This window comes from Physeter macrocephalus, chromosome 13 (assembly GCF_002837175.3).
Source record: "Physeter macrocephalus isolate SW-GA chromosome 13, ASM283717v5, whole genome shotgun sequence".
Taxonomy (NCBI): Eukaryota; Metazoa; Chordata; class Mammalia; order Artiodactyla; family Physeteridae; genus Physeter; species Physeter macrocephalus.
The window spans coordinates 72,351,896-72,369,241 of record NC_041226.1 but is presented as its reverse complement, the minus strand read 5'-3'; the positions used below and the strand labels follow the sequence as shown (position 1 = coordinate 72,369,241).

The following is a 17,346-nucleotide window of genomic DNA, read 5'->3' as shown; positions in this document are numbered from 1 at the left end:
CGGCCCCGCCCGGCCCCGGCCCCGGCCCCGGGCCACCATGGCCGCGGCCATCGCCAGCGGCTTGATCCGCCAGAAGCGGCAGGCGCGCGAGCAGCACTGGGACCGGCCGTCGGCCGGCAGGAGGCGGAGCAGCCCCAGCAGGAACCGCGGGCTCTGCAACGGCAACCTGGTGGACATCTTCTCCAAAGTACGCATCTTCGGCCTCAAGAAGCGCAGGTGGCGGCGCCAAGGTCTGTGTGGGTCCCGGCTGCGAGGCGCGCCCTCGGGTCTCCCCTCGCCCCGCCTGCGGGGGCCCTTCCCGGGCTCCCCTGCCTCCCTCCGTCCCCCCCCCCGCCCCCAACACAAGTCGCGCTCCGAGCGCTCGAGCGCCGGCCGCCCCGGAGCTGGGCCGCTGCCCCCGGGCAACCTGTAGCCCCTGCAAAGCCCAGGCGGCCCGCGCCGGCAGCTCGGCCCGCGCCCGCCGCCGTCTCTCGCTCCCCGAGTCCGACGCGGGCCGACTCGCAGGGAAAAGCTCCCTCGAGGGTCTTGGCTGCCCTCGGGGTCGCGCCGGCTGCCTGCAGCCGGCGGGAGGTGCCGGGGATTCCTGGGCCTGGCCTCCCGGCCCTCCCGGAGCCCCCGCGGCTCCCGGCCCGTGGCGGGGGGGCTGGTCCCCGCCTGCGCCCGGCGGGGGCCGGGGTAAGAAGCGAGCCGAGGGTGTGCTGGAGCCGGGAGCCGGTTCAGCGGAGGTTTACGGGAAGGCTGCTTCGCGGGCAGCGCTGGCCCCTCTGAAGCCCTGGGTCGCATCTTGGGGTGAGGAGAGGGGCGCAGGGGGCGGAGAACGAGGCCCCGTTGGGGGTTCGGCGGGTAGCCCTCCTGCGTGGCAGTTTCGATGCAAGGACTCGCGAATTACGTGGGGCAAAAGAAGCAGCTACTACATACGGATGCCTTACTATACGTATCTTTGGAGAGATAGCTAGTGCCCAGCATGACCTCCCGCTGCTGCCTTTAAAATGCCAGGGTCTGAGAAGGCGACTCCCTCCTGAGCCGGAGCCCAGCGCCTTTTGTCCCTTTCCGCTCCTCTCCACATCCAGTTGCCAGGGGTGGTTGTTTGGAGAGCATGTGGGGTGTTTTGTGGGAGAAATGGGGATTGCTTGCTTTTCATTACTAAGTGGGCCCGGCAGGAAACACTCAAGAATATATTTACATTAATAGCAGTATATGTTTGCCCAGCACATTATATTCCTGCTACCCAGCTGTATTTATTTTAAGTTCCCTGTTGTTCCAAAGATGTGTGAGAGAAGCATATGCTGTACGTGTGTATCTATGTGAATGTGTGTGTGTGTGTGTGTGTGTGTGTGTGTCCCACACATTTGCAGATTTACGACCGAAAGTTTCAATGCTTCTTTAAACAAAGACTAGAACTAAATTTTTTTTTTAATCGCTCATTGTCACAGTTAGAAATTAGAGTTACTTGCTCTTAGAATCAAGCTTAGAAGGCAAACATCTGAGGAGAGTCAGAATGGAATTTTTAAGGTAGATAAATTATATAGCTATAAAAGAAGGAACTTCATGAGGAAGGCTTCGGGGACAATATTTTCAGACCAGTGTAGAAGCTATTAAGAAAAATGGACTTTAATTTTACACTTTAGCCTAGAGGCTGATCCAGCAAACCTTGGTATTATAAGACCAACTCAACTGTTTTAAACATTGTTGACCCATGGAGGGTCACATTATCATGACTTAACATATTTGCTTCTCCCCTAATTTCATCTGTTTATCTTTTAGAACACAGTTTTCACCAGGTAGAGCTCCAGAGTTGCCATCTATTTGAAGTAAATAAACATATTTTCTTCTGGATAGGACTGTTTAATATAAATGATGATTAAAACTTAGTGCATATTCTTTAAATATAAACCAGTAGATTATTTTATAAATATGAACAATTCATGTTCTGTGTCATATCGGGTGATGAAGGAGGGTTTGCTTTACACTTGTGAATTTTAAGGCGGGGATGAATTTTAACTTTTTACCAGATAAAGAAAGGCATCTGAGCTCTCTGATAGTCTATTTCAACATTTGCAACCCTGACTGTTCTCTTGACATTCATGAGTTGGCACTGCTATATTTCAAGTCACCTTTGCTACCTAATTTTTGGTGGGAGAATGGAAAAGAAGATAAGCTAGAAGGAAATTTCATCAAAACCTTTCCTTTTATCCTTCTTATGTAGCTTATATATCAAGAAATATATTCTTTAGTGAAGAAAAATATAGATATATCCCTTGAGTATCAGAAAGGAATTAATTATTAATTTAAGCCAAAGAAATACTAAAACTGTGTTATGTAAATCATATATTGATATATAATTACATGATTTTACAATATATTGTTAACTATAACTATACATAATTATTTTATTATTTAATTAAATATTCTTTTAGGAAACCTTTTTTAAGCATATTTTCCTTTTCCTCCTATACTCACTCTTTGCATAAGAACTGACCCCAGGAAATTTTAAAAGTCTGATTTGTTAATTTAAAGATATAACTTTTAGGTATGACGATTCCGTATAGTTTTGTATTTGAAAATTATTAATTTGACAAATAGTTATTGAATCTTTGTAATATGTCAGGTCCTGTTCCAGGTATTATATGTGGAGTGTTGAAAAGAAAAGACGAATCTCCTTCCATCTTGAAGCTTACAGACATGGGGTAGAAAGTCACTGCATATGGCAAGGAACAAGTTAATACGAATTACAAAAGTCAAAGTCCTAAAAAGCACAAAGAGGGCTGAGGCAGAGAACCACGGCGGGGGTGGGGGCTGATGGGGGGGTAGAAAGAGGGACCTAATTAGATCGAGTAGGCAGGGTGGGCCACACGAGAGCTACAGGTTGAATGCTGACATCTGAGAAGCATGCAGAGGTTTGAAGAACAATGTGTGTGAGGCCCCCGAGCTGGGAATAACCTTAGCCTGTTGGGAGAAGCAAGGGAGGTGTAGAAACTTCCAGCACACTGTCATTTTATATTATGCCTGTGTTGTCTGCAGTTTGCATTTTGACAAGGAAATACAAATATATTTGACATGATTGCCAACAAAATAAGGAATAGCTCGATATTTTGTCTGTTGGGAAAGAGTAGTATACATCTCTTAAATGTAGGGATTTTTTCTTTTTTAATCCTCCTTTAAGTAGTAATTTAATATAAAGAGTATGACATATTTATTTATCCCTTCTGGTCAAACCTTACCCCCCAACTCTGACCACCTCCTACCCCCATAAAAGGATGGCTCTTGTATCTGTAAAGGACAGAAATTGGCAAGAGGGCTTAGTGGTCGTGGGGGGCATCACACTTTATCTTACCTCTCCAGATTCATCTTCCTCTACTCTTCCTCTAACTCCTTAGACTCCAAACATCATTCAAAGTTCAACCAGGGTCTTCCCTGGCAGTCCAATAGTTAAGACTTCGCCTTCCGATGCAGGGCGTGCGGATTCGATCCCTGGTCGGGGAGCTGAGATCCCGCATGCCTCGCAGCCAAAAAACCAAAACATAAAACAGAAGCAATATTGTAACAAATTCAGTAGACCTTAAAAATGGTCCACATCAGAAAACAATCTTTAAAAAATAAAATAAAATACTTGTTCTTAAAAAACAAAAACAAAAAACCCCACAGAATTCAACCACATGGTTTCAAATCCCTGTGCTTTTGTTTGTGCTTCACTCCATGCATAGATTCTTCTTTCTCCTCTCTTCACCTGTTGAAATTATCCCCATTTCTTAAAGCTTGAAAAAAAGCGCCAACTCCTCGGAGAAGTCTTCCCTCATTGCAGAGGAGTAAAAATAATTCTCCATTTTATACCTCGTGATTGTTGTTTATGCCCAATAATAATTAATTCACACACATATTCAGCTGGGAGCAACATCTCTGTTTTCTGCACTCATAGGCTCTCAAATCTTGACAGAGTGTCTGCCATGCCCTGGGTACTTGTCACTGCCCTCAGACTGAAGTGAAATAAGGAATGTCAACATCTCCAAAGCTGAAAAAGTGTCTTTGAACCACAGTGCTCTAACTAGACCATTTTAGAAGTCAAAATTTTATATCTTTTTTACTTTCCCTAAATATACACAATATAATCTATCCCTTTTTTCAGGGATTGGAATGTGACTACATATTTGTGCGTTACTCTCAAGAATGCAAGACTATAATCCACCTCACTCTAAGGCTTAATGTATGAAAATAGATACTTAGAATATCTGTTAATTTAGCTGAAGAAATAAGAAGGTACAAGGAAACCAAAAATTTGCAAACAGTTTTATTATTTGGAATCTCAACAAGAAAAAAAGAAAACTGAAACAGAACCTACGTGCAATGACGTATATGAGCATTTTTTGCTGAAGTGTTGCATTTTTGTTATTAGCTTTTAAACCAAAACAAGATCTTTCATTTTTATAGGATAATAACCTTTCAAAATCTTTGGTATAGCTAATGCAATTGTGTTTTGAAATCTTTTTTTTTTTTTGGCTACTGGCATAGGAGCCATGGTATCATGTGTCATGTATGTTTACTCAATAGTTTTGTGGGTTTCTGACTGACACATTTACTTAAAATAAATTACAGGATGTCATAAGAAACAAGGACTGAAAAATGAGCTACGTAAAAATTGTTTTCAACTTACTCTTTTGTATAAAAGGCAGAAACATATATATATGCCTATATATATTTATTTGTTCCTCTGTGATAATGAAACTCATCAGCTATCCTAATAAAAGAGAAGTGTTCTTCCTTCTTACAAGGTACTATTTAAGGAAAGCCATGCTCACCCTCAGAAAATAATCAACAGCCAAGAGTTATCGAAAGTCCACCATTCTTGTGCTACTGCTTCTGAGCCATCACCATCGAAAATGCAAAGACCGCCTGCTTATTTGGGCTTTTTAGGTCAAAGTAAAACGAGAGTATTTTTCTCCCAAAAGATCATCCTTCTTTTCTTTTCAGAAGTGTATTTTTGTTTTACTTTTTTAGGGTGATGTCTGTGGGAGTCTTCCTACCTATCTTTTGATAATACCTGTTGCTAGCTTTTTGATAATCAGAGCTTTATTATTTGTTAGGTTTATTAAGGCAAGACAAAATTATAGTTTTTCTAATCTGAACGGTCTCATTTTTTTAAACAAGGGCTATTTTGTCCAATGTAGGGTTTCTAAGTAAGAGATATTATGGGCATATTACTGACTTGGTACATAAAACAATTTTAAAGATTTTTTTAAAAACATTGACCTTGCTTCCTTATATATTTTTTCTGTGGCTTCCTTGTTATGATTTCAAACATTCTGCATTCGCTATAGGCTTCTGAAAAAGGATAATACCACTATGGTGCAATAAATTAAGTGGTGGATATGGAAAGTGTAAGATAGCATAGTAGGTCAGGTAAGATGCAAGTAAGGTTAAGTGAGATGGTTTGCTTTGGGTTAAGTTAGATTCATCGATTGAGTTGAGTTTACATATATTGAGAAAATGGTCGGTACTATTAACTGGTGAAGAAATCCTTTGACATATCTTTATATAAGATTTCGGAAGCAACAATCCCTCTCAAACCCCCCACTAGGTTACCGTTATCAGTTACAGATTTCACTTTATATTTCAAATTAGTATAATTATTAGTACAGCTCTTCTACATTTACCTCCCAAATTCTGTTTGTCTGTTAATAATTTTAGTCTATATAATATTACTTTAAGAAAATTATTTTAAAATAGAAACCTCCCCTCTCTTCAATGTAAAATGATATCTTCTAAATTTTATTTACTTAATTTTAAAATAATGGCAGAAATTGAAAGGGAAATGTAGATGAAGTATTTTTCAATCTGATTTATCACTTAGTTCCAAAATCTAGGTTTCTTTCTAGGTAAACTGTATATTAATTTCTCTCCAAATGGTGAGAAATTTTAGCCACAAAGGGCTATGATATTTAGATAATACAAATTGTGTATGATGTTTCAAATATTGTCATTTTGGCACTCAAGGGCTAAAAACAAACAAAAAAACAAACAAAAACCAAAAACATAATGGTAAACTCAGACATATAGGAGACCATTTTGAGGGAGTTGATGCAATTTAAAGCCAACTGCACTGTGTTGGCATGAACAGAAAACTAATTTAGTAATTTTATCTGTAATGATTCCGGCATTCATTTTAAGAAATTACTATAATTAAGTAGTTTTATCTAATAATGACTATATCACCATTCACTGTTTCCTGGGGGTGAAGGCTAACAGTAGGGCATGGTAGTAGGAATCTAGCCCCCTTTTATAAAAACCATTTTATGATAGTTACCACTTTGTCATTCAGGAAAGAAAAGGTTATTTTCATAAAGCTGTATTGTGTGGAATATTGTTTGTGGAATATGCGTTTCACCCTGTGCTTTTACAGTTCTTTGGTATCAGGTTTAATAGGGACCCATATGGTATGATGATGGGGGACAGCCGCTTAAAAGTCAGTGTCTCACCAGTGCCTGGCATATCGCTAACACTCCACAGCATTTACTGAATGATTGAAAAATCCTGTATTTCTCGGGATTTACAAGTAACAGCGGCACAGAGTGGCCGTTGAGATGAGTGTGCACATGGCAGTGGCTATAACTGACTCGGGCACTGCGCCCTTGAGTACTGTTCCATCCTCACAACAAGCCTGTGTAGTAGGTACGCTACATTATGCATTAATTGATGATACACTAAAATAGTACCCATCTATCCGTTTTATAAATAAGGTGTCTAAAAACCAAAGAAAAGAATGAGTAAATTGTCCAAGTTTACGTAACATTAAAGAGTGGAGCTGGTTTTAAAAGCCAGGTTCCAGGCTGACTCCCGGGTCCCCACTCTTAACCAGTGCCAGTTCTCAATTGCCACATATTTTATTTCATTACTTCAATTAGTTGAGATTCGTCACCATTCCATAGCAGAGGAAACTAACGCTCAGAAAATTTGAGTTTTGCCAAAAGACTTACACGTAGCAAGTGATGAAACCGGAATTCAAGAGCAAACTGGTCCTTCAGTCCTCTATTCGTCTCACTACTTTACACCCTCCATTCTTCATGACATCAGCATTAATGGAAGACACATTATTTCAAGGCACATAGTAGATGCTCACCATATATATCTGTTGATTGGATGCATGTAATAATGTGTTATTTACTCTTTAAAATTGAGGGTGTAGGAAAGTTTGCCTGGAATTAGAGACTTCTTGGTGGGATTTGGGGAAAGAGACAGTAAATAAATAAATGCTGTATTTTACCAAGCCTTTTTTGACATAGGAATGTAGCTTTGGTTTTCCAGCAAGTGTTTGGAAGTGACACATGTTTGATGTTATCTTCCTAATGAATTGCAGCATTGACCTGAAATTCTGAAAAGGGTTAATTTGGAGGGCTTTCATGAGCATGTAGTGACTTTCACGATAGGTCTTTCATTAATTTTTCATTAATTTTCTTAGATTATATATTTTCAACATGTCTTACTTCTGTTAGGAAGCCGTGGGTTACATTCCTTGTTGGCTTTATTGTGCATGATAAACGGAAGCAAACCAACAAGGTTATGGAGTCACAAATCAATCATAAAAATTGTAGATTGTTAGAAATCTAGATAATGTATGTTTTATGCTGCTTTTGAGTTAACACATTGGTTCATAGTCCTTTTCTAATGAGTTCTTAGATCTTATTCTTAATACCAATACCAGAAAAATGTAACGTAGTCAAGGCTAAGTTGTTTTTAAATTGTATTATGTAGAGATTATAGAGATTGCACACGGATGAATGTTTATTTCTGGGGCAGGCTTACAAATCTAGTTATGTGTTATTTAGATATTTTATTGGCTTATCTGACTCTTCTTTTCTTCTTACTTTGCTTACGTGATAAAACTAACTGGTTAACCCAACTGCCCACCTACTTTGTGCCTGCACCTACACAGCTGATTTTGCCTGAAGAAAAACACACGCATGCATGGATTGGTTCTCCTTTAAATCCATAGTCAGTAACATCAAGTGGGCCCTTGGTACATTTTTTAAAAATCTATTTCCACTTAAATAGATTATATTTCTTATCTTATTTCTCTTCGGACATCTATACCTCCTCCCCCATCCCCACTGTCAACTATGTTCTTCCACTTTTCTGAGAAAACAGAAATTATCAGAAATAAATTTCCGGGCTTCCCTGGTGGCGCAGCGGTTGCGCGTCCGCCTGCCGATGCAGGGGAACCGGGTTCGCGCCCCGGTCCGGGAGGATCCCACATGCCGCGGAGCGGCTGGGCCCGTGAGCCGTGGCCGCTGAGCCTGCGCGTCCGGAGCCTGTCCTCCGGGAGCGGCTGGGCCCGTGGGCCCTGGCCGCTGAGCCTGCGCGTCCGGAGCCTGTGCTCCGCAACGGCAGGGGCCACAGCAGAGGGAGGCCCGCATACCACAAAAAAAAAAAAAAAAAAAAAAAAAAGAAAGAAATTTCCATATACTCCACAACTGCTTTTACAAACCTATCTGCAGATCTATCCACTTTCCCCTTTTCCCTACTGAACTTGGGAATGAACTCTTAGTGCTCCTATTTAAGGTCAAGACCTCTCCAACTTGAGGAACAGATCGTTTCCCCTACTCAGGGACATCAATCCAGTATTTCCCTTTCTCTTCTGCATCATATAATTTCTATACCCTGCTGTATTATTCTCATCAGCATATAAATCTGCCGTAATACAGCTCATCTGAAAAGTTAATCTCCTCTTGATTGTGCATTCCTCTCTTGTTATGAAACCAATTATCTTGTATTGGCAAAACTTCTTGAAAAAGAAATCTCCAGTTTCCCTCCTCCCACTCTGTCTTGAACCCTTTCTAATCAGGTTTCTGTCCCCACCAATAAGCTGCTCTTGTCGAGGTCACCAAGGACCTGCAAGTGGTCAAATCCAAGGGTTTCTTCTCAGTCCTTTTCCTACTGGTACAGCATTCGGAATTCAACTGACCCAATAAATTTGTATTTTTCACTATAATGTGGGTAAAGTTATAGCATCAGAATACTTTTAACATGCCATTTACACCACTAAAGCCATTCATGTGATCTTTGCATAGTTATGACATATTTGGATTTCTAAATATGTTAATGGGTTAACTATTGCCATGATGGCCCGTGATGGCCTGCCAGACGCTGTTGGTACTCAGGTGGTCCTCAGGTACCACTAGAAGGCAATGGTGTTTTCTTACTTGGGAGAAGATCCTTTCCATCACATGCATTTGTATCGGGCCTGAGTGACTTGCCCCTACAAAATATAGAGAAGAATTTGAATGGCCTTTTCTAAGAGTTAGTTAGTTTTTAAAATTTTTGTCTTTATTGTCAAATATAGGTTTGTGACTAGGTGATCACTCTTTTTTCAAACTCTTTCATTGCTAGCGTAAGTCAATAATAATTGGCAAAAACTAAAATCGCTCAACATCACGCAAATTCAAGCACCGTACAGAAAGAAACAGTCCTAAATGTAAGAGGGCTATTTAACAAAATTTATTTTCTGTATGTGGAATGTTTTCATTGATAATATTTGATTTCAAGTAATGCTAATATGTTCTCTTATGTATCTCTCTATTAAAAATAGATACATAATTATTAGCTCTGGTGACAAAGTTAAGGTAACTTTTTTTACATTTGCACTTTTGATACTTTAAAATATCCTGTTAGAATGACAGAGGACGTCTAAGGTATGGGAAATGGTGAAGTTTTGGCAGTTAGAGTTTAGGAATAATTTTATAGACAGTTCTATGATCTCTTCTTGTTAGTTTCTCCAGGGGGATATGTAACTACTAGGTTCAGTGGCTACTACACGAATATGTTATCTTTTCGCCGGGAAATCTTGAATGTTTGATGGACAGTTGTCTTCTCCAGAATCCAACAATTCTCTCCATTTTGAAAGGGTCTTGAAAATAGTCGGAATCTCATTGCCTGATGTCTTTTTATTCTACCACGTGCCTCCATTGTAGCTCTTTAAATTTCTGCAAATAATTCCTGCCTAGCCTGAGCTACATTGTGCCCTTTAAATATTTGCTCACGGCTTTATATCCTCCTTACCATTCGGCCAGCTTACAATTGTTTAACTCTATTAATGTTTCTGCATAAGTAAATGCCACCAGCACCTTAATCATTTCTGTGGCTTCGATTGTTCAATGATTACCTCATCCTTATTCCAGCAAATGAGGTCACTGCTGTTTTCATGCTGAGGCCAACCTTGCCATAGAGAAGACTGAACACATCTGCTATAGAGAAGACCTTCTCTCTGGGGGTGGGGTCGGACTTGAATGGAGGGATGCAGAGAGTGGACAAATCTATGCAATACAGAAGGATCTGTCTTGGCTTCATGCCTGGCACATTAAAGGAGAATGTAGGGAAAGTAATCAGACATCTTCACTGAACCTGCTAGGATGAGAGGCGTTGTATATCTTATCTCTTACTTCTTCCAATCGCAGGAAATAGGGAGCATTATTATTATTTTTATTATTATTATTATTATTATTTTTTTTTTTTTTTTTGCGGTGCGCGGGCCTCTCACCCTGCTGCGGAGCACAGGCTCCGGACGCGCAGGCTCAGCGGCCACGGCTCACGGGCCCAGCCGCTCCGCGGCATGTGGGATCTTCCCGGACCGGGGCACGAACCCGTGTCCCCTGCATCGGCAGGCGGACTCTCAACCGCTGCGCCACCAGGGGAGCCCAGGGAGCATTATTTTTATTTTCACGGATGAGAGAAAGTGATGTAATTTTGCCACAGACTCGTACTTGGCAGAAGTAGTATTTGAAAGCCGATCTGACTGATACAGGGTGAACATTTTTAGAATGAACTCAGTGGATCTTAAATAATAATAGAATTCAGCCTTATATTCCAGTATCTTTCTGGATCCATCCCTGGGATGGGCTAGACTGTCAACCACAGTGTTTGCCCCTATTCATTCTTACCGGTTTTATGTGTTCTCTCCTGGGTGCTCCAGCAGCCGCTGTGACCAGCGACGTTCCACACGGGATAACGCCCTCCCTCAGAAGTGTGTCCCCAGCTCTGTCTCCACTTTTCCATTTCTCTCCAATGCTTGGGACAACGGGCACCAAGCTGAAGAGAAAGGCAGAGCTGTAATGGGTTCATTCCATAATCTCCTAGACTTTCCTTTTGGAGTAAGCTATCCCAGATGGTGCGGCGATGATGAAGTTTTCCTGTAAGGTTTGGAGTATTTTATGTATGTCAGACTTTTATATTTTTCATTCCAAGGCCTTTGCATTTTGGAAAGTTGTAAAATTAATGAAAGTTGCTGAAGTGTCAAGAATATGCAGTTAAGGGCTTCCCTGGTGGCGCAGTGGTTGAGAGTCCGCCTGCCGATGCAGGGGACACGGGTTTCCCTGGTGGCGCAGTGGTTGCGAGTCTGCCTGCCGATGCAGGGGACACGGGTTCGTGCCCCGGTCCGGGAAGGTCCCATAGGCCGCGGAGCGGCTGGGCCCGTGAGCCGTGGCCGCTGAGCCTGCGCGTCCGGAGCCTGTGCTCCGCGACGGGAGGGGCCGCAGCAGTGAGAGGCCCGCGTACCGCAAAAAAAAAAAAAAATGCAGTTAATAAGCAAAGGTTTCCTCTTCCCCTGCTTCTGCTGCTGAGCTGATGCAACTTTTATCGTGAGAAATGTCCCTGGTATCCAGATATTCCCATGACTGTTATCATTTGACTCTCTGGATGGTTCATTGCTGTAGGGTCGCGTGAAACTGAGACTTAATAGTACAATAATAAGCACTTTTTGGCAACATCTACACCAACATCTCAGCCTAGAGGTAAACTTTTCATATCTGCATGGGTTTTTCTTTTGCCCTGAGATAGTAGCAGCCAGGGATTATTTCAACAATCTCCCTCAGTTCATGAATTATAACATAAATATTCTTATTTGTTCACTTTTTCAAATGGAAACACAGCATCTTGCACTATGTCATCATAGTTGGCTGGCATCACACTGCTGTGACTTTTTTTCTTCTACCCCCTACACAATGCCCTTTGATGTCATCTGAGATAGGCCCATAGATTTTTTCCTTAAAAAGTGAACGCAAGGAAATCCCCCAGATCTCCCCTGCACTGCCTCTCTCATTCACTCCCATCACTATTTTTACCACCACCAGCGTACAGCCCCAAGCTCCTCACATCACACCCCTCCCCATGGTGTGGTCGGTAATGGGGAGAGCATGGACTCAGACACTGGGGCCTCGGAGCCTCACCCTGCCTCTTTCTGGCTGAGCAAACTGATTGATATGCAGAGACCTCTGTGCAAGGAGCAGGCCAGGCAAGGTGATTTGGAAGAATACCTTTTCTGAAAATTTTTTATTGGAGTAGAGTTGGTTTACAAGGTTGGGTTAGTTTCAGGTGTATAGCAGAGTGAATCAGTTATGCATATACGTATATCCACTCTTTTTTTTTTTAGATTCTTTTTCCGTATAGGTCATTACAGAGTATTGAGTAGAGTTCCCTGTGCTGTACAGCAGGTTCTTATTAGTTATCTATTTTATATGTAGTAGTGTGGATGTGTCCATCCCAACCCCCCAATTTATCCCTCCCCCACTTTCCCCCTGGTAACCGTAAGTCTGTTTTCTATATCTGTGACTCTACTTCTGTTTTGTAAATAAGGTCATTTGTACCCTTTTTTTTTTTAGAATTTTAGATTCCACATATAAGCGATACCGTATATTTGTCTTTCTGTGTCTGACTTACTTCACTCAGTATGACAATCTCTAGGTCCATCCTTGTTGCTGCAAATGGCATTCATTATTTCACTCTTTTTATGGCTGAGTAATATTCCATTGTATATATGTGCCACATCTTCTTTATCCATTCCTCTGCTGATGGACACTTAGGTTGCTTCCATGTCCTGGCCATTGTAAATAGTGCTGCAGTGAACATTGGGATGCATGAATACCTATTTTTAAAATTAAAAAAAAATCTTTACATATACATGTATCTATTCTTTTCTAAATTCTTTTCCCATTTAGGTTATTACAGAATATTGAGCAGAGTTCCCTGTGCTATACAGTAAGTCCTTGTTGGTTATCTGTTTTAAATATAGCAGTGTGTACATGTCAATCCCAAACTCCCAATAGTAGGCCTTAGAAAATCAAGACAGAGGTATGTTCCTTTGCCACAGGGATTATATTTACATTAAAAGGCCATCTACAGAGCAGAATTGTCCTCTCAATGGTCTGTTCTCAATGTCTGTCTTCCTGCCCCAGAATCCCAGCCCCTCACACTTCCCCACCCCATGTGCTTTCTCAATTGCTTTGGCCCCATGCTTCCTGTTGGCTGTTCACTAAATATAGCCTGAAGATAAATGGTTAATTATCCGTGTATCTTATATTTATTTTGCCTCTTATAATCCAAACATTTACAATCTTACCTGTTGTTCGAGTTGAGACAGTTGCAGCTACGCCTCCTCCCTTCCTCCTTTTCTCCTTCTCTTTTTGTTTGATTGTGAGAGAAAGAGAGAGAAAATATGTTGTGTGTATGTGTGTGTCTGTGTGTAAATAAAAGATTAACACGAAGCATGCTATGTGATGCAGATATCACGTGAGGCATAAAAACAAAGTAAGTACTAAGTATGTTCAATTCTAAATTTATATACATACACATACATATATATATATATATATATACACACACATACACTTAAAATTGATGTGCTCACACTTGTGACTATTAAGACAGAAAATTTAAAAGAAGCCTACTCAGGTCCCTACTGAAAGTCAGCTTAATGCCTCCCAGTACTTCTAGAACTCAATTTTTTGACATCTTTTTAAATTTTTCCTTAACAAACCTCATTATATTTTTCTGGGGTTGACATTTTGCCCAGAATTTTTTTTTTTTTTAATTTAGAGCTTTGATAGATAAAACCCAGTCACACTAGGTACTAAGCCAAAACCCATTTGAGAAGAATGAAGTTTCAATGAGGAAATATGGAAACAATGGCAAGCTTGGAAGAAAAAAGGTGTAACTAAAGTAAATTCACACACACACACACACACACACACACACACCCCACATCCATGATCTGCAACTTAGTACTAAGTATGTTCAATTCTAAATTTATATACATACACATACATATATATATATATATATATACACACACATACACTTAAAATTGATGTGCTCACACTTGTGACTATTAAGACAGAAAATTTAAAAGAAGCCTACTCAGGTCCCTACTGAAAGTCAGCTTAATGCCTCCCAGTACTTCTAGAACTCAATTTTTTGACATCTTTTTAAATTTTTCCTTAACAAACCTCATTATATTTTTCTGGGGTTGACATTTTGCCCAGAATTTTTTTTTTTTTAATTTAGAGCTTTGATAGATAAAACCCAGTCACACTAGGTACTAAGCCAAAACCCATTTGAGAAGAATGAAGTTTCAATGAGGAAATATGGAAACAATGGCAAGCTTGGAAGAAAAAAGGTGTAACTAAAGTAAATTCACACACACACACACACACACACACACACCCCACATCCATGATCTGCAACTTAAATGGATGTTATGGCACCCATAGGAATTTCAATCTTCCATTTTAAGTCCTTTCCGTAATATTGAACACATTCATCAAGAGCAGCATACCATGTCCCTAAATAGCAACTAGAACGCTTTACAGAGAATGAGAAAGAAAAGACAAACAGAAAACTGGAAAAAGTAATCTACATGGTAGCATTGGATGGACTAGAAAAAATAAGACCATTGGATGGTAACCACTTGGAATTGACGGCAGCAGCAAGCTTTCTTTGGAGGAGAGGGAGAAACACTAAATCAGTGAAGTTCTCAATTTTAAGAAGTTGAATTAGTCAAATATAGGACTAAAGCTATTGGATTTGTATCAAAAGTGCTGGTTTTGAAAGTAGGTTAGACTAATGCATTTCTGATTAGCAATCCGCCGGTGAAACTTCAAGATTCTCAAAAACCATGACAGAGTGGAAGAGAAAAATAAACATTCTTTGGTAAAAATCTCAGTAAATAGTAATTTTCCTAGTGAAGAAAATAATTATAAGTCAAGAAGATTCCTTTGTTCTTCAGGGAGCTGGTTATTCTGTGGTTATTAGCACTTGTATCCAAGGTGATTCCATTTAAAGAGTGCATTCTACATGAGCGGTTTGATAAAACATACTGGTTTAATAGCTGCTGTGTCAATATTGGCTGCAAGCATCTTGTTTCATGCATATCCTACTATTGGATTTCAAGTTGCAGCTAAGAAACTACATAATAAAAAACAGAATTTGTAATACTTGTCTGTTGGGTTTATTCTTAAGAAATATATGAACCCTATTAATTCAAATACATCTGTACACCATAAAGAAAGCCATAAATTTAAACAATTACCATCAGGAAGCTAAAAATGAGGACAGAACAGAAAGACAGAAGAGGTAATATAAAGAGAGTGAGAGAGAGAGAGAAAGCCCTCTAAATGTAGAAGGTTCAGTCAGCAAGCAGAATCCTTAAGGTTGAGACTTTGTACTATCTTACAGGTATTCTGCTGGCAGAGTGGCTATAAGTGTCTGGTTCTCTTTAAGCATTTGTTGCCTTAGGTAATATAAGGGTGTTGCTAAACTGATAAACCTGAGATACTCCTGTTGTTGCAAGTATAATAAATATAAGGCAACCAATATCTTCGCTCATCAAACTTTACCATTATCTACATTGAAACTCATAAACACTCTTCAAAGTAGACAACATCATGCCTAATTTTAAGTGAAACAATGGAAACTTACGGATATTTGTAATTTTTCCTGGGTGATATAGTCTATACTATAGGAGTAGTAGGATTAAAACCCTGTATTTTTGGATTTCTACTGTGAGGGCTGCTCCTTTATCGTACAGCTGCCTTCTCCCCTGAAGTTTCTTCATAATGAATAAGAAAAATGTACAGAGAACCTTCTTCGCAACTAGGGAACAATTGCAAGTTTTGAGAACATTCTTCCTAACCAGGGTTGGAAGTTACCCATTGGGAAATCGGAGGGAGATGCTAAGAATTGTGGCTTTAGTTCATCTTCTCCCATCTCTTCTTTCTCTTACATGCTTCTATTTAATTATGGGCAGTTCCACTCCACTTTTTTTTCCAGACAGAACCACTGCGCCACCAGGGAAGCTCTTCATCTTTTATGTAATGTTGGAAAGAATGGTTTCTTTCTTTTTTCTTTTTTTGCGGTACGCGGGCCTCTCACTGCTGTGGCCTCTCCCGTTGCGGAGCACAGGCTCCGGACGCGCAGGCTCAGCGGCCGTGGCTCACGGGCCCAGCCGCTCCGCGGCACGTGGGATCCTCCCAGACCGGGGCGCGAACCCGGTTCTCCTGCATCGGCAGGCGGACTCTCAACCACTGCGCCACCAGGGAAGCCCTCCAGACAGATTTTCTTCACTTTTATTGCTTTATGAATTTTGCAAGACTGTAAAATCCAGGAGACAATCCAACAGAATAAATGTTCTTCCCCAACTTTGGGGAAACGCCATGATTCTTCTTTTTGTCCATCTTAAGCTTTTGTTTTTCAAAAACACATTTGTTTTTCTATTGATTAGAAAATCCTCTCAGTGTTTCTCATATAATACTACAGAAGAAGGCATTACAAATCCCTAGAGTGAAACACTTCCAAAGGCTTATTTAATGACCTTTAGATTGAAGATGATATGTATGTCATCTCATTCTATTCATAAATTTTATAGCAGTTTTTACATTCAAAATGGTATCTCAATTTTAAAATAAGGTTTTTTAAAAACATCTTTATTGGAGTATAATTGCTTTACAATGGTGTGTTAGTTTCTGCTTTATAACAAAGTGAATCAGTTATACATATACATATGTCCCCATATCTCTTCCCTCTTGCATCTCCCTCCCTAAAATAAGTATTTTATTGAAGTATAACATGCACATTGAAAAGTGCACAAATCACATGCAACTTAATGAATTTTCACAAGGTGAATACTCTTGTGTAAAGATCACTTGGATCAAGAATAAAGCAATGCTCCAGAAATCCCATCCATATGCCTTTCCAATCAGTAAACCCTAAATATAGGCAGTATCTTGACTTCTAACACAATATATTAGTTTTCACTGTTTCAAAACTTTATAAAAATATACAACATGTGTTTTTTGTGTCTGCCTTCTTTGACTTCACATTACATTTTATCTTCTTTGGAGAGGATATTTTTTTTCTTTTTGCAGGTAATTAGAGTAGGGGCAGAAAACCCCAATGTATTCTAGTATGAAATATATTTGAAGTTGATTTTCAAGTGTGTGTGGGGGGGGGTTTCTGTGTGGTGGGTGTGTGTGTGTGTCTTGTGTGTGTGTTAGCTTGTCTATTTCTAGAGTATATTTTGGCAAAGATTTT

At 40.3% G+C, this 17,346-nt stretch overlaps 1 protein-coding gene across 5 annotated transcripts in view; it reads left to right on the top strand.

Moving 5' to 3' along the window:
- FGF14 (fibroblast growth factor 14) overlaps positions 1-17,346 on the top strand; it is a 662,452-nt gene that overhangs the window by 470,687 nt on the left and 174,419 nt on the right. Inside the window, exon 1 of one of the 5 annotated variants that reach the window (XM_024123178.2) lies at positions 38-230. The exons of 3 other annotated variants lie outside the window; for them this stretch is intronic. In XM_024123178.2, the coding sequence (XP_023978946.1) occupies positions 38-230 (193 nt within the window). Of the gene's footprint in view, positions 1-37; positions 231-723; positions 790-17,346 lie in introns of those variants that run through there. One more of the 5 variants, XM_028497737.2, reaches the window with a different exon arrangement.